Source organism: Mastigoproctus giganteus, chromosome 10 (assembly GCF_048544385.1).
Source record: "Mastigoproctus giganteus isolate SK-2022 chromosome 10, ASM4854438v1, whole genome shotgun sequence".
Lineage (NCBI taxonomy): Eukaryota > Metazoa > Arthropoda > Arachnida > Uropygi > Thelyphonidae > Mastigoproctus > Mastigoproctus giganteus.
In genome coordinates this window covers 85,905,463-85,931,722 of record NC_143584.1, presented here as the reverse complement: position 1 = coordinate 85,931,722, position 26,260 = coordinate 85,905,463, and the positions used below count along the sequence as shown (strand labels likewise).

The following is a 26,260-nucleotide window of genomic DNA, read 5'->3' as shown; positions in this document are numbered from 1 at the left end:
AGTATTTTTCATTATCTCTGGATGTTTTGTATGTAAGTGTCTTTTTCATTAATAGGTTTCATGCTTTCGTTAGCTAGTTTTTCATAACATATTATGCACACAGGGCATTGCTCATCATCAACAATGCTAAGTAAAGCCATACTTCATAAATTCTTCTTGATATTTTTTATCCTGTTTTATTCTTTTGATTTGGAATATGATGCTCTCTACCAGAAATTGGTGGTTGCACACATTTGAAATAACGTTAGTGTCCAAATTTTCACATGATACATTTCTTACCCTTTCAGCTTCTGGTGTATCTGTAGCAACATTATTGTCGTCACTCCTCGACCGTTTTTGTTCTGATTACCCAATTGCTCATGGTAAAATATATATTTTTTTCTTCTTAAAAATAACATAATATAAAAAGTAGCAGAAGGATAAAAACACATCCAAGTTGAAGTGAAAGCAGCGAATTCCCGAAGCAGAATGAAGCTGTGTTGCAACAGACTTGCTATTTACTGCATCACATATTCGCACCCCTGGCCTTTAGGCAATTTCAGAAATTTTTGCTGTAGGAAGCACCAAATTAAGAGCTAAAGGAATTACGGTTCAGCAATGAGTAATACTGAGAAGTCACACTATTCAGATGCTTTCTGTGTTTCCATAGCCTGTGAGCAAATTAAGGTTTATAACCCATAAGGACAGTAAGTAAGAAAGCACCTGCATCACACGTGAAACCCCCCTAAAAAATAGTGGCAATAGGGTTCATTCGTATCTTAGACTTCGTTCGAGTAGTAAGGTCTCTACACTCTACAGTATTGAAAAAGTAATTTAAACAACAGGTTTTTTAGTGTTTATGTACCCAATAACTAATTTTATTTAAAAATTGCTGCGACCCCTTTAATTTATTCCCCCCCCCCCCCCCCCCACACCCACACCCCCCCCCCCCCCCCCCCGAGGGTTTGCACCCCATAGTTTGTGCACCACTGGTCTAGTCTGTCTAGGTGCTGTGTGTGCATGGTGTGATGCCATTATGTAAATATATTAATTTTTTTCATATGAAAATATAAGAGAATCAAGAGGATCAGGAAATTGTAGTAAAACAAATTCAGGATCCTGTAAACTTAAATTTGTTACTCACATTTTTACCTACATTATTACAGCATGAGGCATGCCATATAATTTACTTATGGGTTTCAAAGGTAGTTTAGTCTCCTGCTAAATTTTCAGCAGATTTTAGCACCCCTTCTGCTGTGAAAAAAATGTTCCTGTTTATGTTCATTAGTGCTAAGCTACTGAGGCAATGTTCTGTCATAGTGCTGCGAGGGTAAGTTTTAATGTTACACAGTACTGAAAATGATCTTTCTGCTGTGCTGGTTGTGACTGGCAGAATCTGCTGGAGGGTGCTTTGTGGTCATGATTTTCCATACAATTTTCCTATGAAAGGGAGAGGGAGACAGCTGTAGAAACTGGAGCAATGTAGCATTAAGGGTGGATTACTATGGTGGATAAAGTGATGGTTGGGTGGGAGAAGACAGAGTGGTTATCAGTGGACACTGCCCTTCGTGGACTAATGTTAATAATGGAATCCCATAGGGTTCAGTGCTGGGCCCATTTTTTTTCAATATTTATTAGTGATACGGTTGGTATTTCAAGGCTTTAATGTCTTTGTTTGTAGATGATACAAAGGTTGGGATGATGGTTAATGACAATAATCAAGGTAAGGTACTGCAATAAGAGCTAGGAAAATTAGGTAGATGGGCTGAGAAATGGCAGTTTAAGTTTATCATTAATAATTGCAACGTTTTGCATATGAGTATCAGAAATTGTGCAGTCACAAAGGAAGTTCTCTGGGTAGTGCAGACAGACTGCTAGAACAGCTTGTGCAGTTTTGTCAATAAGGAGGTGATTATTTCTTTGAACAAAGTGATGGTTGGGTCACATCTTGGGTACTGTATACAGGTTTGGAGGCCTCAATTTAGGAAAGATGTAGATTCTGCTGGGACAGGTGAAGGGAACAGTAGGGTGCTTGCCCTTACAGTAGAGTGTCGAAAATCCAAACGTGAATAATTCGAAAAGTCAATAATCTGAACGAGCCAGTGTTTTTTATGCTGGTACCATAAAATAATTACAGTAAGTGCCGGTTATTGTGATCATGTGTGTGAATTGAATTTTGATTCTATTAAACAGCAATTCTAATAAGCGAATATTGGAGGAATATTATCCGCAGGCTATAAAAATAAAATTATAAATCACAAATTTACACTTTTATTACCATACCAAAAAAAAATGATACGTGAAAATCGGAAGAATGTTATCCACAGGTTAGCAAAATAAAAATAAATTTACGCTTATGTACATAGCTTAATTAATATATATGCAGTACTAACTAAACATAACATTTTGTAATCTATTATTGAACACAATTTGTAATTGTTATTTCTGTTCACTGACTTTTTTTTGGATCTAAAACAGTAAAAAAAGTTAAGTGTTAATCAGTAACAAAGAACATGTCAAGTAGCTTTATAGGCCTAGCCAAGCTCCTTGGTTTATAATCAGAAAAATTATTAATCTTATTAAATTTCATTGTTCATTGTTAATTAAATTATACTTAAATGGAATCATGACCGACTAGAGTAGCAAAGCAGCGAGCTCAAAGTAGCTGTAGTATTTTTGACTCAAGGGAGAACCGAAGGGGGCAATTATCCAACATAACAGTGTAAAAAAAAAATGTGAAATGTTTGCAGATCTTTCTGGAGCAGTACATGATCTACCCAAGGAGGATGTCTTTGTGTGGGTATGCTAGGTGCAGAGTGTGTGAATTTCTTCTCAGCGTTCTGAGGGGCATCTATAAGAGTTTGAGGTGTAGGGTATATGCTCTCAAAGAAATTAATATGAGTGACCCATCAAGCTCTCAGCTGCCAAACTCAACGCCAGAGCTCAATCCATCAGGCAACACAGCGCCAATCTCCAATGCAGAATGCGCTGGTCCCAGAGGAAATAGTTATTGTTGGTTATTCTATTGTCAGGGACACGGGGAATATATTATGCAAAAAGAATAGGTGGAACAGGACCAGGGTATGCGTGCCAGGGGCAAAAGTTGATGAGCAGTAGAGTTGTAGAGCAGATATCATCTTTTAAGGGCACAAAAGCACAAAAAGTTGATATTGTCGTACAATTGACACTAATGACCATAACAGTAAGGGGATCTGCAGATTTACTTAACAAGTACAGGTCACTGTTGAAAAAAAAAAAAAGTCACAAGTTATGGTTAAGTTTGGAAGTGTCTACAATTCTGCCCAGACATGATAGGAGGGAGTATATGATGAGAGCCTTTTCAATCAATTCGGCCCTGGAGAGATTGTGCATGGGGTAGAATTTTTTTCAGCTTGGTCTGTGTTTTCTAACAGTAAAACACTGCTTCTACAGGGACGGGATACACTTAAATAGGAAGAATGCAAGAATATTTGCTGATGCTATCGAGGCAGCGCGAGGTGAGTTGGAAAACTGCTAGCTTGGGGGGGGGGGGTTCACAGACTAAAAGATTAACAGTAGCCGCAGGCAGAGATGAAAGTGATTCTTGCATTGCTTCTATTGTAATGAGCAGCAGCCCTTTACTTGTCCCATGATGACTTTATCTGTAGTCATCGTGGGACAAGTAAATACATGGGCTGTGTTAAGGTAACTAAGAGTAAGAACAGGTGCATGTATATCAGTGCTAGAAGTATAGTAAATAAATTTGATGAATTTGAAGTGCTGATTAAGGCATCAAAGGCAGATATTGTTGGGCTATCAGAGACATGGTGTGTCACACAGATATAAGCAGTGCAGAATTGGAATTTGGGGAGTAAAATGTACAGAAAGGACAGACTGGGTATGAAGGAAGAGGGATTATGCTATTAGTTAAGAAACACAAAATCTAAGGAAGTGCATCTAGTTGACATGGGTGGATTGTGCAATGTTGAGTCGGTTTGGTGTGACTTAAACACTGGGAGAGGAAAAATGAGAGTAGGAGTGTGTTATAGGCCTAATGACGTGGTTGAGTACAACAAACAGTTGTACAGAGAAATAGAGTGGGCCAGTAAATCAGAATGTCTTGTAATGGGGGATTTTAACTTTCCAGATATTGACTGGATCTTGTGGTTTGGTCACTCACACGCTAGCAATACTTTTGTTGATTTATTAGAGGATTGCTTTCTACAGCAACATGTTCAAGGGACAACCAGAGGGAGTAGTACTCTTGACCTGATTATCAGCAGTGATTATTCATGTATTAAGAATTTGCAGATAAAGGAACCGCTAGGTTCCTTTATCTGCAATCTTTATCTGTAAATCCCACGGATGTGGGATTTACTTAAAGATGTAACTACCATCAAGGGTAAAGAGAAAGCTATTTGTTTTCGTAAAGGTGACTGCAGTGGTCTCAGAGAGTTTTTAAATTCTATACAGTGGGATTAACTGATGATGTTAACTGCAGCCATTATCAACCCACTACAGAATGGAAGCCTCCTCAACAATTCATGCTGAGGGAAATGGACCATAATCTGCCATGCTGGTCCAGTGTGGGTTGGCAGATCAACCGTATTTAGCAGTCAGGGGCTTCAACCCCAGTCTACTCAATGAGCGTGTGCTACTGCACTGCCGCTCCTGACCACTCGGGTACGGAGGCCGTTACCAATAGTTAATTCTAAATGGGTAGCCTTCAGGGACTGAATTTTAGAGTCTACTAGGCTTTTCATACCAACTAAGAAATACTGTTCAAGGTTCAGGCCTAAATGGATGTCACAGGACTTAATGAGCCTTGTGGCAGATAAGAAAAATGCATGGGATGCATATAAATTATCAGGCGACACACAAGCTTATGACAATGTTGAGTCAAGCTTACGGCAATGTCGAACGAGGTTAGGCAAGCAAAGGCAGATTACGAGAAATCTTTGGCAAAGGATGCAAAGAAAAACAGCAGAGTTCTTTACTTATGTAAACTCTAGAAAGAAGGGGATGAATCAGATTGGTCCACTTATCATAGATGGTTTGACTAGTGATGATCTTGCTCAAATAGCTGATAAACTGAATGAGTATTTTGTATCTGCATTCACACAATAGGAGTTATTCAAGGAGGGGAATGCCAGAAGTTTATCAAACTCTAACAGGGAGATAAGTGATTTTGTAATAACAGAGCAAAGTGGAGAAGAAATTGTTGAAGTTAAACATAAAAAAGGCACCTCGGGTGGATGGAATATATCCAGTTATATAGGAGTGAGCGAGTGAAGTTAGCATACCATTAGCCATAATTATGAGAGAATCCTTAGATTCAGGGGGGTACCCATGGATTGGAGTTGTGCAAAGGTATCCCCAGTTCACAAAGGGGTTGAAGGTGTGACACAAATAATTATAGACCTCTTAGTTTAACTTCTGTTCCGGGGAAAATAACAGTCACTGGTTAAAGTGGTGATACAGGATCACTTAGACAAGACTGCAGTAATAGTTTAGACATAGCATGGGTATGTTAAGGGGAAGTCTTGTCTGACCAATTTGATTGGATATTACGGTGTGGTCACAAAGGAACTGGATGCAAAAAATAATTTTGATATAATATACTTGGATTTCAGGAAAACCTTTGATACTGTTGCACTTGGAAGACTGTTGTACAAATTGGAGCGGTATGGCATTAAAGGCAAGTTGCTGCAATGGATAAAGGGATGGTTGAGTGGGAGACAGCAGAGAGTGGTAATAAATGGACACTGCTTTACATGGATTAATGTTATTAGTAGAGTCCCCCAGGGTTTGGTGCTGGACCCCATTGTTGTTTTGTGTATTTATCAATGATATCGATGACGGTATATCAGGCTTAATGTCCAAGTTTGCAGCTGATACAAAGGTTGGCAGGGTTGTTAATGACACTAAAGACAGTATGCTACAGCAACAGGATCTAGAAAGGTTAGGTAGATGGGCTGAGAAGTGGCAACTGAAGTTTAACCTTAACAAATGCAAAGTACTACATATGGATAGCAGTAACCAAAGAGTTGTTGTTATATGATTTTTAGGAGCATTAGCAACTAAGGCCATATTGCTCCGAGATATGCGGTGGTCATTCCCTGACCTTTCCGCATCCTCCGTATTTGGTGGTGACGGGCTCGAACCCCGGTCTAATCAAGAAGCGTGTGCTACGCACTACTGCTCCTTCCCACCTGGCTACGGAGGCGCCTGTAACCAAAGAGAAACATACCAACTGTGTGGTACTGCACTCAGGGAGGTGGAGAATGAAAATGATCTGGGGGTAATTTGCAGTCAGATATGAAGTTTTCTGAGCAGTGCGGATGAACTGCCCCAGCATGTCTGCAGTTTTGTCAATGATATATAGGAAGTTTGCTATCAGAGACAAGGAGGTGATTATTATACTTTTGTATAAGGCAACAGTCAGGCCACACTTTGAGTACTGTGTATGGGTCTGGAGGCCTCATTTTAGGGAGGATGTAGAGTTGCTAGTATGAGTACAGAGAAGGGCAGCCAGATTGGTGAGAGGTACAAAAGGGTGCACTTACGAAGAAAGGATTAAGTTCTGTATATTGTAGCATTTGGAGACTAGGCAATTGCGAGGTGATCTGATTGAGGTGTATAAGGCCTGGGATGGTTTGAGCAGGCTCCGTACTGATGGGATACTTCTGCTCGTGCAGATTAAGAATCTGAGGGTGCATAGATTCCAATTGAAGAAAAGACAGTTGTAGAATACATGTGCGGAAATTTGTCTTTAGCCAGAGAGTGATTGATTGCTGGAACAAACTTCCATCTGTTGTCGTGTAAATTGATAACTTAAATAAATTGAACTAAGGACTAGACAAAGTTTTGGAGCAAATGGATGGGTGAAATGGGAAGTTTTTTTTTTTTTTTTTGGCTAAAGCTATATAAGCTTGCTTTCTTGTACCATATGTCTCTACTAATGCTAATATTAAGCTCACTCAATCCATTCAAGGCCTTAAACACCTCTATCAGATCTCACTGTAGATGCCTAGTCTCCAGATACTGCAGTTTTCAGAAATGAGGCCTTTCTTGCTATGAGCACCCTTTTGTTCCCTTCACCAATCTGGTTGTCCTTTTCTGCATCCATTCCAGTAGATTTACATCCTAAAGTGAGGCCTTCAGATGTATATACAGTACTCATGATTTGGCCTAACCTTGGCATTGTACAAAGGGATAATCACCTACTTATCCCTGCTAGCAAAGTTTCTTTATATAATTGAAAAAAAAAAAAAAAAATCCCATGAGCTCTCCTGGCTGACTGTCTGCACTCTTCAGAGAATTTCATATCTGGCTGCACAATTATCCCCTTGTCTTTTTCATTTTACACTAACCTGAGTACAACACAGTTGATAAGTTACTTTGGGATTACTGCAATTACTGATATCTATATGCAGTATCTTTTGCATTTGCCAATGTTAAACTTTATCTGCCATTTCTCAGGCCATCGACCTAATTGTCCTAGATCACGTTGCAGTAGTGCACCCTGATCAGTGTCATTAGCCACCTTGTCAGTCTTTGTATGATGTGCAAACTTAGACATTAAGATGGATATACATCCATCAATATCATTAATAAATATTGAAAACAACAATGAGCCCAGCACTGAACCCTGGAGTAGTCCACTAAGGACATTAGTCCGGGAAGAGCAATGTCCATTGATAACTACTCTACAATGTCTTCTTTCACTCAACCATCCCTTTATCCACAGCAGTAACTTGCCCTTAATGCCACATTGAGTCCGTTTGTACAGCAGTCTTTTATATGCAACATTATCAAAAGCCTTCCTGAAATCCAAGTATATGATATCAAAATTATTTTTTGCATCCAGTTTCTTGGTCACTGCATCTTAGTATCCGATCAGATTGGTTTGACAAGTCTTCAAGACCCTTAACAAATCCACGACTGCAGTATAATTACATTCCTTTCTAGATGTTCTTCGTTACTTCCTGAAACAGTGATGCCATTATTTTCCCTGCAACAGACATTAACTAACAGGTCTGTAATTACTTATATAATAACAAGTCTGATCCTCCTTTATGAATTGTTTATATATTAATACATCTCCAGTCCATAGGGAAAAGCTTCACACTTCTTCAAATTGCAGTATACTGAGACTAGCGACTTGTGAGGAGATCTAATCAATGTGTTTAAGGCCTTGCATGTTTAAGGCCTCAACCTTGATCGCATTCTTTCTCTTGCTGAGAATACACACACACACACACACACATAGGGGCATAAATTCAAATTGAGGATGGCTGCAAGATAGAAGTTTGCCTTCAGCCAGTGGGTGGTTGATTGGTGGAACAAACTTCTATCAGTTGTTGTGGAAGCGGGTAGTCTGAATAAATTCAAGGAAGAACTAGACAAATTCTTGGAGGGGATGGGTGGATGAGTTGGGTAAGTTATTATTTTTTTTTTGGCTGATGCTGTATAAGCTTGATTTCTTCCACCATTTGCTACTACTGTACTAATACTATTACTAGTTGCTGCTGATATAATCAGATCAAGAGCATTGCATCTCTAAACATGCTTCTGTAGTAAATAATCATCTAGTAAATCTAAAAAATCTCGCTAGTGTGTGTGTGTGACCAACCCACAATGCAGTCAATATCTGGTAAGTTAAAATCCCCATTATAAGGCATTTTAATTTACTCACCCAGTCAATTTCTCTGTATGTTGTTTGTTATACTCATCATAATCATAAGTCTATAACACATGCGTGCTCGCATTTTTGTTTTACCATTGCTTATGTCACATCAAACTGACTTAACATTGCACTGCCTTCTCATATCAACTGAATGCACTGCCTTAGATTTAATATGCTTCTTAACAAAAGAGCATAATCCCTCCTACCCTTTCATTCATGTCATCAAATTCATCACTTGAGTAATCATTTCTGAATTGATTGTACTATCCATATTTTGACGATTAGAAGCTTTTGCTGTTTTGTCTTACTTGTTCTACATATTTCATGCTAAAATGCATGCACTTCTTTAATTCTTCAGAGATGGTAAAAATTGATACAGCACTTTATTTTTTAAGGTGCAGCCTGAAATAGGGTCATATTATTTGAAAATAGTGTCAGCATCATTGTTATCAACTTTATATTGCAGAACTACAGTATTGTTAAGTCATTCGGTAATAAAGGTGTATGTTAATGGCTATAATGTGTAGTTATGTCAGTGATAAATGAAAGCTCATTTTATTTATCAGTTTACCTTCATATATGTGTCACTGTGTATGAAAATATGAAACAAGGGTTTCTACACAGAACTAATAAAGCTTACTACTTGTAACAAGATGAATAACAAGTTGTGTGTTGTCTTATTTTAAGAAAGCAGATTGAGATAATAAACTCTGTTAGAATATTTTAGAACCCCTCTACCCTTACATCTATGCTATAAAAGTAATTTGGATTTGATTTTAAACAGAATAGTTGTAAATGGGTGGATATCGGTTACAAGCCGAGTGGTGGTCATACTGTTTCAAGGTGGCTATGTAACTAGTACCATTAATATAACCTTCATCTGAAAAGTATGCAATAAAAATGCCTCTATGAGAATATCTCAAGTCTGCTCATATATATCTTAAATTTTGTGTAACACAAGGTAAATGCAAGTCCTCAATGGGCAGAGCTTATTTGTTTTGACCATCTTTTTTCAATATTGTGTACCATTATAAATGCTCAGGTAGGATTTCCTAGGATTCTTACCTGTACTGTAAATTTGGTTTGGATCACATAGTAAGCATATACCTTGAAAACAAGTAGTGCCTATAATTGTAGTGGTGGCCCATTTTATTTCAGTATGTTGAATTAAAATAAATGCCTCTCTATTAAGGTTTCATAAGTTCAGTTTTGACTGAACTGTAAACACTAACGTTATAAGGGGACCCACACAGACATGGCCTTTTAAGCCAAATTTTTATTTTGGAAATTTTGCTAAAAAAATTATTAAATTCTACGATAATAGCATCTTATGAATTCTGTAATTAATTATAGAATTAATATACCATTTTAAAATATTAATGATCATCTTGGAACTTATTTCAACTTCACCTGGAAATATAAGGGCATTTAAGTTACCATTTTTGTTTAGGTTGTGCCATCTCCAAAAGCTATAATAGGAGAGTGGACATTGGATATAGATACAAAACTTCAGAATACGCCACAAAATAAAGGACTAAGGTATATAGTGAAAGACTCCTTTTACCTTCTTTTTAACCCTTGGAGTACTCGTAAGTACTTATCTTAGTTACTTTTCCTGAGGCTGTCATTTGTCTCATTCAGTAGTGCAGCCATGAATTTGGAGTGGAGAGCGGTGATAATATGCAACACCAAATATTCACGAAAAACTATATATGAGACAATAAATTTGTAAAACTAAATCCAGTTTTATTTTTTGTTTAGGCAGGACATATGCATGCATCCTTTCACATCCCTTGTGGTTGCACTACTGATCTGATTAATAAAACTTTGTCATAAAATATTATAAAACTAATATTTCACTGGAAGTATTTTTGGCTGTTTATTTAATATCACCCAAAACACGATGTTTTAATTCATATGATTTTATAAGTTCGCCCATATTAATAACATGTAGTGTTCAGAAGTTAATTAACAACAGACATAATGGTTATTGTGTAACCATTTCACACAATTATCAAACAATATCACACAATTATCAAGCCTTCTATGTAATTACATCGTTTTAGTAATCTTGTAATTCAAGTAATCTGTCTCTGTTTTCGTGATTTCATCCTGACTGTCCAAATTGAAGGATCAGTCCTGTATGATTCAGATTTCTAATAGGAAGTATGATTATGTCTGACAGCCAAACACCCCTCAATAACTAGCTCTTATATTGATTACAAGGCCGATAGTAAGACCATAAGGTAATAAATTCTACTTCTCTACAAGAGAAGATACAGGTGGTCCCCGGTATCAGAGTATTCATTATCTGAGTCCCCACAGTTATGAGGATTTGAAAATTAAAGAATTAAAGCTTTTTCCCTTGAGAAAATTGACCAAGAACTTGATGCTATGACACAATTTTATCTGAAAAAATACAACAAAAAAAAAAAAAAAACCATGATCGACTGTGGATTCATTCTTTATTCGTACAACTGAAAAATAGTGTAACTTCAATAAACATTACTTAACCTTACATTGTGTAACATATAATAAAAAATGTCTAATAAAATAATTTCTCATTTTTCTGGTCCTTCATCCATTTTTTACTATGTACGAGTACATAATAAACATTACTATATAATATTGATTTAGTTACACCATACCTACTCATCATTCACAACGAGTTGCCCATGTATTGCACTACCTCGAATAAGTAATGCTTCACTTGAAACACCAGGGTACCTGCCCACCTTCCAATGAAAAGCTAACTAGCTTTGAAATGGTGCCATCTGGGTGGTAGAACCCACTGAGAATAAGTAACAATAGTTTTCTCTATTAGTGAAGCATTACTTATTCGAGGTGGTGCAATACATGGGCAACTCATTGAGAAGGATGAGCACAATATGATTTACAGATGAAATGATGCTTTTCATACTACTATCATAGTTTTTCTTTAAGAGTTGTCTATAGTGTATCTACACCGATATTATATAGATATAGAATCTTAAAATATTATTCCTAGTTGCATTTAGTTTTATTTAAATAATAACATTACGAAAATTGGTCCCTGTTTTAAGTGGAATTTTCTGGAACCAATTATCCTCGGATAATGAGGATCCCCTGTATGTGCATGGTCAGTGTACCTCAATTATGTATCTCATTAAAGCGTACCAGATATGTTCAGTCAGATTCAGGTAATAAAATCTGGTTGGATGCTCTTTCCAAAGTATTATTATTGGATAAAACAAGGAAGCAAAACTTATACAAAACAAAATAAATAAAATACTACTTTTATTTATTTTACACTCGCTTCACTTGCTTATTCATTCCAATAATTGTCTAATCCTTTAATTTTATTCAAACTACCTACACCACCAACTGAAAGTTTATTCCAAGAGTCAATTATTCTCTGGCTGAAAACAAATTTCAGCACATATATTCTGTAACAATCCTTTTTCAATTTAAAATTTCAATTGACACAGCATGCTCCCATATGTGTGTGTCATTTGAAAATGAGTAAAGTTATTATCAACATTTAGACATACAACTTAGTGCATTGCATCAAGTCTATATGTAGTAAGTCAATCAAAGTTGGTTATGTGGCATTGTTTTATTTACATCTCATATTGTGAATACCTTCTCAATGAGTTGCCTGTTCCTTATACTTCAAGTAAGTTATGCTTCCCCAATGGAGAAGTCCTCTTATTTGGCCCTTCATCGGTGGGTGGATAGGTACCCAGTGGTACAGACTGACATCCCAGTTGTGAAATTAACTCCACTGTATGAGAGATGACAAACAGTATACAGTAGTTTATAACACAATAAAAATTTAGGGCTAAAGGCCTCAGACTACAGGAAGTTTTCCATAGGCATAGGTCTTTAGCCCTATATTTTTATTGAGTTTTATCAACATTTAGTTAACTCATTTAAAGAATTAAACATTTCAGTTAGCTCACCATGCAGAGGCCTAGTTTCAAGAGTGTCTGGAAACTAGGAATTTACAGACTGCAGTTTTTCTAGTTAAAAATATCCTTTTGTTTCTCCCAAATAATCTTGTCCTCTCACACTTTCCAGTAAATCTGTGTCCTTCCTAAAAATAAGGTGTCCAAACTTGATGCACTATTCTAGATATATGTTCATTATTCTAGACGTTGTATGTAAAAAATGCAAAAACCTTGGGAGGTGCAATATGGCCAGAGAAGCCGATGCACCAACAACTAACAAAAAAAAAAAAAAAAACTGTGAAATAATTTTCCTTTGTGGTTTTATTCATAGTTTCAGCTGGCTTCTGTTTTCTAGTTGCAAGGACTTGGCTGGTAGAAATGTTGAGGCTGTTTCTGTCTAATGGCCTTATGCAATTTGTTTATTTACATACTAGAATACCAGTCCCCCAAACCATGCTTCTAACACTTGATCATTTCCTTACTAACTCCCCATTAAAGTATGAAGTTAATGTTAGTTGTCCTTTATGCACTTCAGGTTACAACTTTCCTGGTGGTCTGTTTTCCCTCAAAGCCTCTCTCCTCTGGCCATTCCAATCCTTGTGCTGTTTGGCATTATGAGAATGAGAAATGGGATGACTGGCATAATTTTCATTCCTCTTTTCTTTGATTGAAATACTGTTTTAAATCTTCTGGTCCTAATAATATTTGCTGAGATTGTCAAATTATTCTTATAATGATGAAATCCTTTATTTAGATTGTACTCTAAACTCAACCTTTATTGAACACTGCATTTCCAAAATCATCACTTTCATTTTCTGTCTACACCGAAGCTTGCAAACATAGTAAAAAAAAGTTTATTGGTAAATATAAACTCAAGTTTTAATAGGCTATGAGTAGGAAACTTGCTTCTTGTCAAAAAATGTTAGCTAGCCAAGCCCTCTGGTCTCTGGATTATTGGTTGTAACTTCTGCCTTCTATACCTTCATCTCTGTAGCAGCACAATGGTTCTACTGTACCCTTATCTAATGATAAAGCTGACTTATAAGCATCTTACTTTTCTTGCATCCTTGAACCTAGGTAAATCTTCTCTTACTTAAAACATCGAACCTTTGTAAATCTCCTCCTGCACATTTCATTCAGTGCCTTCCTTGGCGGCGCCTCCGTAGCCAGGTGGGAAGGAGCAGCAGTGCGTAACACACGCTTCTTGATTAGACCGGGGTTCGAGCCCATCACCACCAAATACAGAGGATGCGGAAAGGTCAGGGAATGACCACCGCATATCCCGGAGCAATATGGCCTTAGTTGTTAATGCTCCTAAAAACCAAATAACAAACAAACAAACAGCCTTCCTTGGTCTTCTAGAGCAGTGTTTCTCAACCTTTTTTGTTCACGTACTCCCAAAGCACCACGTTCTTATTTTTGTAGCCCCATATGTGTATGTCTACTACAATTTACTACAACACAAAACATGCTTAAGTAAAAAATAGGATAAATCATCAATTCTGACAAATCATCACTTAGCTTAATAATGGCAGTAGTGTAATTACTACAGAATATGGTTAAGTAAAAAATATGTTTCAATTGTTCCAAAATATATTTGTTTCTTGTTAATCTTATGCTGCATACCCTTGGTTGAATAATGCTGTTCTAGAGGATATAGAAAAATCCTAAACAATCTTTATGTAAAGAAGTCTTCTTCCTGAAATGCATTTCTCCAGTTGTTCTTAAAACCTGTGTTCCCTAGTTTAATCCTGTTTTTTGTTCCTTTTTTTGCTCTTTTTTATTCCAGTGGTGTGTTTTTGTGTGTGTGCTTAGAAATTTGCTCACATCTACAAGCCCAAAAAAAAGGGATTGATTACATGACAAAACCCAAAACCTCTCTCTCGGTTATCATCCCATTACAATTACCTCAACTCTTTTCTACATAATGGAGAAATCCATTAACATTTTTATGCTATGTTTGAAGTCTTCTACATGATTAATGATTGTCACTATGGATCCCATCAGTGTCACTCCACTGGGGATATCTTGACTTATGTTACTCATCTTTGGACAAATTCAATCCAGAAGTTTGGAGAGACTCAGTCAGTTGCTTTTGATATATCTAACGATTGTGTCTGGCATAAACAATTATCCATCCTATGGTTTGCTTTCTGGTCTTTGCAAATGTGTAACTGGTTTTCTCTCTGGCCGCTTACTGGAAGTAATGGTAGACTGCTCATTGTCTTTTAACTTCTGAACTAATGGTATCATACCCAAGGTTCAGTTCTTTATCTAATATTTTCATCATGTATATTAATGACCTTCTTTCACTGAGTAGAAATCCTATCACTCATTTTCAGTAACACTTAGATTTCTAAACAAGATCACGGGATAACTCTTAACTTCTAACTTTGTTATCAAAGCATATGACAGAAATTTCTTCCTTTACATTGAAAAAACTATACTTGCTAACATAACTTAATATTGGTTACTCATACATGCCAGCAATGTTGACAATAATAATGAAGATACCATCACCTTTCAGGATATGGAAGTTTTTTATAGCAGTGATAGTATGAATTCTTTAATTCTGGTCGATGAGTTTGAAGATGTTTATCTTCAATTCACATTAAAATGACTCAATGTGTCACACCAAACTATATCACACCTAACTGACTCAACACTGCATTGTCCATTCATGTCAACTGGATGCACTTCCTTAGATTTTGTATTTCTTAACTAACAGCATAACCCCTCCTCCCTTTTTATCCTTTCTGTACACATTGTGCTCCCCTAATTTCAATTCTGCATTCCTTATATCTGTGTAACGCCTCATCTCTGATATCCCAACAATATCTGCCTTTGATGTCTTGACCTCAAAGCACCTCAAATGCATATAGAAGAATTTGCTGATTTATGTTTTGATATGTATGTGTGGATTCTGTGAGAGCCTAAAGTTTTTTTTTTTTTTAACTCAAAATTGCTTAGTGGTGCAAGAAAAGAAAATATATTAACATTCACAGGTATGGTTCATATTTGTACAGAAAATTTTGTTTAGCTTTTTAAATTTTATTTTATTCATGAAGTTATTTTAAAATATTCTTTTTTTTGTAAATGAGATTGATTATATATTGCATATCTTGCCCTTTCCTCCTCCTTGTCATTATTAGAGGATACTGTCTATTTAGCTGATTCGGAAAAGAGAGAAGAATATGTGTTAAATGACACAGGTCTTATATGGCGTGGCAGTTATAGCAAGTTAAGGCCTAGCATATGGAGCTTTGGCCAAGTAAGTGAAAATAAGCTAAATGGATAAGAATCGTTCATTATAAACTTCTTTTTTATAAGTGTACTATTCAGAAAATACCAAAATTAGCCTGTCTTTAATTATATATTATAACACACCTAACACACAGCAGGAATATGTTGGTAGTTCACTGCCAGATTAAGAATGTTGTGTTTTGTCCCCAGCTAAGGATATGAGATGTCATTGTATTGTCCCTGTAAATTGCATGTGCTGCTCTATTTAATTTTCAACATGAATGGAGAAAAGAGTAAGTTTTTTTGATTTAAGAAATTGTTCACCTTTCTTTCTCCCAATTTCGGAGATAAAACAACGATAATCACTTTTCTCTGTGAGGAGCTTATTAAGAATGATTGTAGCTTATTCTCCCAAATATTTCATATCAAAGCATTGCATGCTAACATCCAATGACATTGGGATTGGAGGTTTCTCATATAGTATTAGCATTAGTAGAGGCATTTGATGCAAGAAAGCAAGCTTATGCAGCATCAGCCAAAAAAAAAATAAATAAATAAAATAAAATAAATAAATAAATAAAAAATACCCACTTCCACTTCACCCCTCTGTTCTTTCGAAATACCTGTCCAGCTGAGCCTTAAACTTATTTAGACTATCAACTTCCACGACAAGGGATGGAAGTCGGTTCCACCAACCAACCACCTGCTGGCTAAAGGCAAATTTCCTCACGTCTATCCTACAACGGTCTTTCCTCAATTTGAATTTATGCCCTCTCAGGTGATTATTCTGAACAAGAGGAAGAATCCCATCAGCATTGTGCATGCTCAAACCATTCAAGGCTTTATACACCTCTATCAGATCACCTCGCTGGTGCCTAGTCTCCAGATACTGTAATTTGCAAAACTTAAGCCTTTCTTCGTAAGAACACCCCTTTGTTCCATTCACTAATCTTGTTGCCCTTCTCTGTACTCGTTCCAGCATCTCTACATCCTTCTTGAAATGAGGCCTCCAGACCTGTATACAGTACTGCAGGTGTGGCCTGACCATTGCCTTATACAAGGGAATAATCACTTCCTTATCCCTGCTAGAAAAATTCCTATATATCATCGAAAATACACCATGAGCTACTCTTGCAGCCCATCTGTACTGCTCAGAAAACTTCATATCTGCCTGCACAACCACCCCCAGGTCCCTTTCATTCTCTACCACTGCCAGTGTAGTACCGCAGAGTTGATACGTTGCTCTGGGGTTGCTGTTTCCCATATGTAGTACTTTACATTTGTCAATGTTAAACTTCATTTGCCACCTCTCAGCCCATCTGCTCAACCTTTCCAGATCCTGTTGCAGTAGCATAGTATTCTGTAGTGTCCTTGACAACCCTGCCAACCTTGTATTGTCTGCAAACTTGGACATTAAGCTTGATATACCATCATCAATATCATTTATAAATACAGAAAACAATAATGGACCCAATACTGAACCCTGAGGGACTCCACTAATAACATTAGTCCACGATGAGCAGTGTCCATTGATTACCACTCTCTGTCTTCTCCCTCTCAACCACCCCTTTATCCCTAGCAGCAATTTGCCTCCAATGCCACACTGCTCCAATTTGTGCAGCAGTCTTCCATGTGCAACAGTATCAAAAGCCTTTCTAAGATCCAAGTATATAATATCAAAGTTATTCCCTGCATCCAGTTCTTTTGTGACTGCATCATAGTATCCAATCAAATTGGTCAGGCAAGACTTCCCCTTAACAAAACCATGCTGTGTCTGAGCTATAACTGAAGTCTTGTCTAGATGATCCTGCAGTGCTTCTTTAACCAGTGCCTCCATTAATTTTCCGGGAACAGAAGTTAAACTAACAGGTCTATAATTACTTGTGTCGCCTTTTGATCCTCCTTTGTGAATTGGGGTCACATTTGCACATCTCCATTCCATGGGTACTTCCCCTGAGTCCAAGGAAGTTCTCATAATTATGGCTAAGGGTTTGCTTACTTCCTTTGCTGCCTCCTTTAATATAACTGGATAGATCCCACCCACCCCAGGTGCCTTTCTTGTATTTATCTTCAACAGTATCTCCTCCACGTTACTCTCAGTTATTACAAGATTCTGTAGCTTACTGCCAGAGTTGAATACACCTCTGGCATTCCCCTCGCTGAATAACTGCTAATGTGTGAATGTCGATGCAAAATATTCATTTAGTTTGTTAGCTACCTGAGAAGGATCATCAACAGTTGACCCATCGGTATCAAGTGGACCAATCTGATTCATCCCCTTCCTTCTAGAATTTACATAAGTAAAGAACTCTTTGCTGTTTTTGTTTGCATCCCTTGCCAAAGATTTCTCGTAATATGCCTTCGCCTGCCTAACCTCCTTTGTAACTTGGTTACAAATCAACTTGTATCTATCATAGGCTTCTGTGTCACGTGTTCATTTGTATGTATTCCATGCATTTTTCTTCTCTGTCTTATGTCTCATTAGTTCATCTGACATCCACTTAGGCCAAAACCTTGAACAGTATTTCTTAGTTGGTATGTAAAGCCTAGTAGCTTCCAAGATAAGTTCTTTGAATGCTTCCCATTTTGAATTTGCTGTTGGTAACATCATCAGTTGGTCCCACTGTATAGAATTTAAATACTGTCTCAGTCCATCGTAGTCACCTTTACGAAAGCAATAACCCATCCCTTTACCCCTAATGGTAGTTACCTCTTTGAGTAAATCCCACTTCAGCACACTGTGATCACTGCCACCTAGTGGTTCATTTATCTGCAGATTCTTAATGCATGAAGAATCACTATTGATAATCAAATCAAGAATATTACTCCCTCTAGTTGCCTCCCGAACATGCTGATTTAGAAAACAATCATCCAATAAATCCACAAAAGCCTTGTTAGTGTGTGAGTGACCAGCCCCCAAATTCCAGTCATTATCTGGGAAATTAAAATCCCCCATTATAAGACTCTCTGATTTACTGGCCCACTCTATTTCCCTGTACAGTTTCTTATTATACTCATCAGAGTCATTAGGCCTATAGCACACTCCTACTCTCAATTTTGATCTCCCAATGCTTATGTCACACCAAACTGACTCGACACTGCACTTTCCAGCAATGTCGACTGGCTTCACTTCCTTGGATTTTATGTATTTCTTAACTCATAGCATAACCCCTCCTCCCTTTCAATCCTGTCTATCCTTTCTGTAGAAATTGTACTCCCCAAATTCCAGTTCTGCATTCCTTATATCTGTGTGACACGAAGTCTATGATATCCCAACAATATCCGCATTGATGCTTTGAGCAGTACCTCAAATACATCAAATTTATTTAATAAACTCCTAGCAATGGTGTACACGCAAGTATACATGCACCTGTTCTCTTTCTTAGCTACCCTTAGACAACCCATGTGTTTACTTGTACCCCAATGTTTCTCAGCAGTCTCTGAAATATCCTGCATCTTATTTTCCAAGCTGCGGCTCATTCCAATAAAAGCAGTGCAAGAATCACTTTCACCTCTGCCAGTGACTGCTGTTAATCTATTAGTCCTTGTATCCCCCCCAATCTAGCAGTTTTCCGTCCCACCTAACACTGCCTCGATAGCATCAGCAAACATTCTTGCACCCTTTCTATTTAAGTGTATCCCATCCCTGTAGAAGCAGTCTCTCCTATTAACAAGTACAGACCAGGCTGAAAAAAATTCTACCCCTTGAACCTTGCACAATCTTTCCAGGGCCGAATTGATCGACAGGGCTCTCATCATATACTCCCTCCTATCATGTCTGGGCAGAATTGCAGACACTTTCAAATTCAACCCTAATTCACGGCTTTTTTTCAACAGTGACCTGTACTTGTTAAGTAATTCCGCCGGTCTCCTACTCTTATATAAATAAAATGGTCATCAGTTCTCATAAGAGGCTGACTTTTAAATATGTATAAATTTTTTAAATGTTTATTTTTAAATTTAAATAATTGATCATTTTTAATTTGAATTGATCGAAACATATCTGTATTACAAAAACACAGTTAAATACAAAATAAAAATTACAATTGTACACCAATTTTGTAAAATACAACTGTTTTACTAATTTTGTATAATATATTTGTACAGTACAATTTTGCAATATAATACAAGTGCCTAATATCAGGCCTCATTATAAAGGCCTGATAAATATTTCCATCCTTAGGATTAATAAGGCTGAATGATGATGCAAGGAAGTGAATGAACTTTTTTCTCATGAGCCAAAAATAAATAAAATAATAATAATAATAATAATAAAAACCCAAAGAGAATCATGCTATTCTCATTTCCACAAGGGTTAATCATTCAGTTATGCTTTTAACTTAGTCATATTCTCATCCTTTAAACTTAGTCATATTCTCACCACTTTGGGAGGCAACCAATTACAATCTTCGATGACCTACTTCCCGTAGGTGAACTTAATGAGATCCAGTCCTCTGTTATTCACCAAGACTTTATATTTGTGTCTTCTGGTTCATGTCTGACATGAAAGATTCGTGTCTGAACGGACCTTCCGCGTTCATTTTACTCAATCTTTTCAGTTCCTGTTATTTCCTTCTTGGATACCTAGTTGTCAGACTTTGCAGTCCACACCTTCTAAGCCATTGCTTCATATGTGCATGCTTTGAATTTGTCACCAATCTGGTCATTCTTCTCTGAATCCACTCCAGAAATTTTGTCTTTTTTTTTTTTTTTCCCCAGATCTGAACACTGTTCCAAGAGGAATAATAATGCCCTTTTTCCTACTAGCAAAGCCCCAATAAATCAGAGACAGGAAACAATATGCCTTTCTAGATGCCTGTTGACACTGCATGGTAAAATTTGTCAGATTGAATAATTACACCAATGTCTTTTTTTGTCTTGAACCACTTTTGCCCTCCTTACCTCCAGCTTATACATGACTCCAGGATTTCTGTTCCCCAAACGCATATTAGAAGCATTAAGCTTTAGTTGCCATTTTTCAGACCATATTTGCAATCGATTCGAGTCTTTCTGAAGCAGCACAGCCTGACTCAGATTCTTAACCACCCTTCTTGCCTTCAAATCATCCACAAACTTTGACATCTTATCTTGGATACCTTGATCAGTATCATTTATGAAATTGAGATTTAGTTGGGGACCCAACACTGATTTCTGAGAGACCTCACTTGTTTAGTTGGGCCACCCTGAACACTGACCATTTATGACAATCTTCTGTCTCCTATCTTTAGCCAGTCTGCAATCAGTACAGGATCTTTCCAATAACTCCAATAATGACTACAACTTAACAATTTAATGACTACATCATAGTAATTTACCAGATTGGTCACGCATGACCTCCTCCCCTTAACAAACCCATGCTAGGACCTATTTGAGATACTATTCTTGTCAGAATGGTCTTTAATGGCTTCCATAACTATAGTTTCATGATCTTTCCTACTGAACTAAAACTCACTGGCCTGCAGTTACCTTCTTCTTCTTCTTCTTCTTTGGTCCTTAGCTGGCAGCTGGGGGAGGCGGTTGGCCACGCAACCAGTATGCTGCTGTAGGTGCCGCAGGGTTTCGGACTTGCTCTGTGATGTTCTTCCATACCTTACGATCCATGGCTTCAGTCCTGGCCTGGTTAAGGTCGAGACGTCGGCTCTTCAAGTCATCTTCCACTTGCTTGGCCCACGTTTCCCTAGGCGCGGTCCGTTGGATGCTCCATTGGGTGAGTCGTTGTCTCCAAAGGAGTGTGGATGGTATTCTGTTCGTGCCCATTCTACATACGTGGCCAAACCATCTGAGCCTTCGCTTCTGGATTTGGTCGGCAATGGTTGGTTGCTGTTGGCATCTGGCGCGGATGGTATCATTAGTGATGCGGTCGCGAAGAGAGATGCCCAAGATCTGCCGCAGGCATCGCATTTGGAATACCTCAAGTTTGTTCAAATCTAACTTGAGACAAATCCATGTTTCCGATCCGTAAAGAAGAATGGGCAGGATCAAAGTCCGGAAGAGTCAGATTTTAGTCTTTGTGGAAATGTTGGTCCTCTTCCACAGACACTATTTGAGCGAGGCGAACGCAGTGGCCGCCTGTCCAATTCTGCTGTGGATTTCCATGGTGGATGCAACTTTCTTCTCCTGGATCAGCGACCCAAGGTATTTAAAGTCCTGCACTTGCTCGATCTGGACGCCTTCGAGATAGATGGTGGCTTGCGACCCATCTGTTGTCAGGGCCTTTGTCTTACCAGCATTGATCTTCAAACCGTATGGCCGGGCAATGCGGGCAATGTCATAGAGGATGTCCGTGGCTTCAGCGTCGTTACCGGCAAGGATAGCACTATCATCAGCAAACATCAGGTCAGTCACATAGTGATCCTTGTCATATTGTATGCCCTGTCTCTGAATGCTTGCCTCATAATGGCGTCGACCACGATGTTGAAAAGCAACGGGGAGGCTACATCCCCTTGGCGGACTCCAGTTTGGATGGTAAATTCCTCAGATAAATCGTTCTGGATGCGCACCTGGCTGGTTAAACCGTTGTATGCAGTTTGGAGGAGTGTGATGACTTTTCGAGGTGCATGTTCAACCTCTAGTAGTTTCCATAAGGCAGGCCGGTGGACACAGTCGAAAGCAGACTTAAAGTCAATGAAAACAATGACGGTTCGCTGTCCACACCGGATCCTCTCCTCCATCAGCTGACGAATGGCCAAGATTTGATCACAGCATCCTCGCCCGGGTCTAAATCCTGCCTGTTCTTCTCGACTGGTTTGCTCGCGATGTTTTTGCAGTCTTGACTGGATGATCTTCATAAAGACCTTTCCGATGATGGAAAGGAGGCTGCTGCCACGGTAGTTCTTGCAGTCCCAGTTATCACCTTTCTTGTGGATCGGTACGATAATGGCTTTCCTCCATGTTAACGGAATTTGTTCAGTGCACCAGATGGTTTTGAGGAGTGAGTGTAGTCGGCGAAGCAGTACATCTCCCTCGGCTTTGATCGCTTCTGTGGTGACTTGGTCCACTCCTGGTGCCCTGCCATTCTTCAGGGATTGTATGGCTGCTTTCACTTCTTCTACTGTAGGCTCAACATCGACCATGGAGACCTCAGGGGGGTTGATCGAGAGTGCTGTTGCTGGCAGTCCCTGAGGTGGGTTGTGATTATACAAAGCTTTGAAGAATTCACTCCACCATTGCAGGCGTTCGGATGGTGATCGCACGAAGGTCCCATCAGCATTCTTGATGTTGTCACTAGTCAATTTGGTCTTTCCACTCAGACATCTGAGGTTGTGGTAGAGAGTGCGGTACTCGTTTTTGGATGCCGCCACTTCAAGATCGTCTGCCACTTGGTTCCAGTATGCTTCTCTTTCTGCTGTCATTCTTTGTTGGACTTCTCGGTTTAGCTGCCGGTACCGTTCAAAGTCGACCAACTTTGCCTGTTTCCGTTTGTCCACGAGGTCGAGGCACTCATCTGATATCCATGGTTGCGTTCGACGTCGGGCAGGTGGACATAGGGGCTTGGCACATTCCAGGATGGCATCAGAGATCTGCTTTTCTTCTTCATTTATATCCTCGGGCACAGCCAGCATCTCGAAGCGGTTGGATAGGGCGATCTGATATGCCTGTTTGTTGGCAGCATTCATTAGCTGCCTCCAGTCCAGCTTGGCTGACCGAGATGATCTTTTTGCATGCCGTAATTTGAGCTGCACCTTAGCCCGGATGAGGTAGTGATCAGATCCGCAATCAGGTCCCCTCATGGCACGAACGTCCATGAGTGATGAGCGAAATCTGGCATTGATCAAAATGTAGTCCAGGATTGCTGAGTCCTTGCCAGATGGATTTCGCCATGTAAGTTGATGTTTTTGAGGGTGCTGGAAATGGCTGTTTCCAATGATCAGGTTGTTAGATGTGGCAAAGGACAACAAACGTAAGCCGTTGTCATTGATCTTCCCATGGCCAAACTTGCCCATTGTTGTTTCCCAACCAGATCTGTCCACGCCAATATGGGCATTAAAATCCCCTGCGAGGATGATCACTTCTGTCTGCGGAATTGAATCCAGCATATGTTGGAGCTGGTTGTAGAAGTCATTCTTGGTCGGGTCCAGGCTAGTCTCAGTTGGCGCATAGGCGGAGATAATATGGGTCTTGATGGTGCCTTGACAGTAAGGACTGCCAGGCGGTCCGATATTGGTTGGAAAGCAGTTACCTACTTCCTCTTTAGTACCATCTTTGTGGACTGAGGGGACATTAGCAATTCTCCAGTTCAAGGAAATCTTCCTTGAGTCCAATGATGCTCTCATTAACATTCCCAGTGGTTTCATACACTCATGCAAACTTTTTAATTACAACTGAATATATATATATATATATATATATATATACTGTCTTTCCCTGAAGCCTTTCCCTCCTTTGATCTCAGACAAGTATTTGTTAGAAAAGCTTCTATATTCCCCAAAGTTTGCAGCTTGTTTCAACTGTAAATGTTGGTGAGAAGAATCCATTCAACTCATCTATCATTTCTGCTGGGCTTTCTGTGGACTTTCCACTGCAACCACTTAAGGTTCCTATTGGATTTATTCACATATTTCTCATATTTATATGAGAGAACTCCTTATTCCTGTTTTTAGCTCTCTTTGCTAGTGCTTTTTCATAATTAGCTTTCGCCTGTCTTACCTCATCAATGGCTTTGTTACATATTCTGTTATAACGATCATACAAATTGGAATCACACATGATTGTCTGTAACTGCTCCATGCTTGTTTCTTTTGCTTACTCAGACTCTTAATTCATGTCATCTATTTTGGCATCTTATGTTTATGGAATTTGACACTGGTATGAATACATTTGTGGCTTCGAAGATAAATCCCTTGAATATTTCCCTCAGCATATTTGTATCCAATTCCATACAGTAGGTCACTTCAGTTAATCAAGCACAAGAAATATCTCATTGCATTATAATCTCTTCTCTTGAAATTGAATCTCTTACTTTTATCTTTGACTATATAGACTTCTTTAGATACAATCCATTTTATGGTATTGTGAACACTGTTAGCTATTGCTTCCCCCACTGTCAAGTTTTTGATGCAGTCCTTAGTGAGAATTAGATATGTTATTAGAGTCTCCTGTATTCTCTCAGAAATGCTGGGATAAGTAGCAGTCAACCAGTTTGCTCAAAAACCTTTACCATGTAGTGTATCTCCAGCTCACTTATTTCGGTCTATAGGGTTTGAAGTCATCCATAATATGACAGTCATATTTGCTAGCCCATTGATGTTGCCTAAAGAGATACTTCTCTGATGTTGCCTAAAGAGATACTTCTCTTTAGGCAACATCATACTTCTCTGAGTCATTTGGCCATACCCCTACTTTCATTTGCTCTTTACTTTAAGTCATTTCACGCCACATTGATTTGACATCTGCATTCCCCTGATCTAACTCAGTGAGGATTCTTGTTACCTTCAGGCAGTTTGTGATTAGAAGCATCACTCCCCCCACCCCTACATTATTTTTTATCTCTTCTTAACACACCATATTCACTGAAATGAAATTCTGTTATCTGTGAGTGGCACCACATTTTAATATGCCCAACGACATCAGAATTAATTGACATGATGAAAAGCTCACATTCATTTAATTTGTTTATAATACTCCTCTCATTACTGTTTAGGAAAATTTAAGTTTTTTTCTTTATTACTTTTGGAAACCATTTATAGTTTATAAGAGTATTTTTCCATATGATCCTCTATTACTGATGGATTTTTCTTCTATTATGTTTTCTCTTTCATTGTTTAAGACCCCCCCCCCCACTAGCAGTTTTCTTGAACCCTTAATACATCCTCAGTAGCTCTAGAAAAAACTTTTATACCTCCTCTGTTTAAGTGAAATATCATTACACCCATGGCCCTCATTATAAAATTGATAAACGATCGAAAAATCGATGCAGTTTATTGAACATAGATGTTCGATAAACTTCTGGCATTCTGCTCTCTGAATATCTCCTCATGTGAATTTATGTGCAAAATACTCATTTAGTCTGTCAGCCACCTGAGCAGGATCATCAATAGTTGAACCATCAATATCAACTGGACCAATCTGATTCATCCCCTTTCTTATTGAGTGTACATAAGTACAAAATTATTTGCTGTTTTTCTTTGCATAATTTGCCTAGAATTACTCATAATCTGCCTTTGCTGTTGTTGTTATTTGGTTTTTAGGAGCATTAGCAACTAAGGCCATATTGCTCCGAGGATATGCTGTGGTCATTCCCTGACCTTTCTGCATTCTCCTTATTTGGTGGTCATGGGCTCGAGCCCTGGTCTAATCAAGAAGTGTGTGCTACGCACTGCCGCTCCTGCCCACCTGGCTATGGAGGCGCCATCTGCCTTTGCCTGGCTAACCTCCTTTGACTTAATTACAGACCAGCTTATATGTGCCATTTGCTTCTTTGTTACCTGATAGTTTATATGCA

General features: G+C 38.4%; 1 protein-coding gene across 1 annotated transcript in view; it reads left to right on the top strand.

Moving 5' to 3' along the window:
• LOC150079133 (annulin-like) overlaps positions 1-26,260 on the top strand; it is a 289,306-nt gene that overhangs the window by 112,611 nt on the left and 150,435 nt on the right. Inside the window, exons 4-5 of the mRNA XM_090382437.1 lie at positions 10,098-10,236; positions 15,729-15,847. Of these exons, the coding sequence (XP_090238563.1) occupies positions 10,098-10,236; positions 15,729-15,847 (258 nt within the window). The remainder of the gene's footprint in view (positions 1-10,097; positions 10,237-15,728; positions 15,848-26,260) is intronic.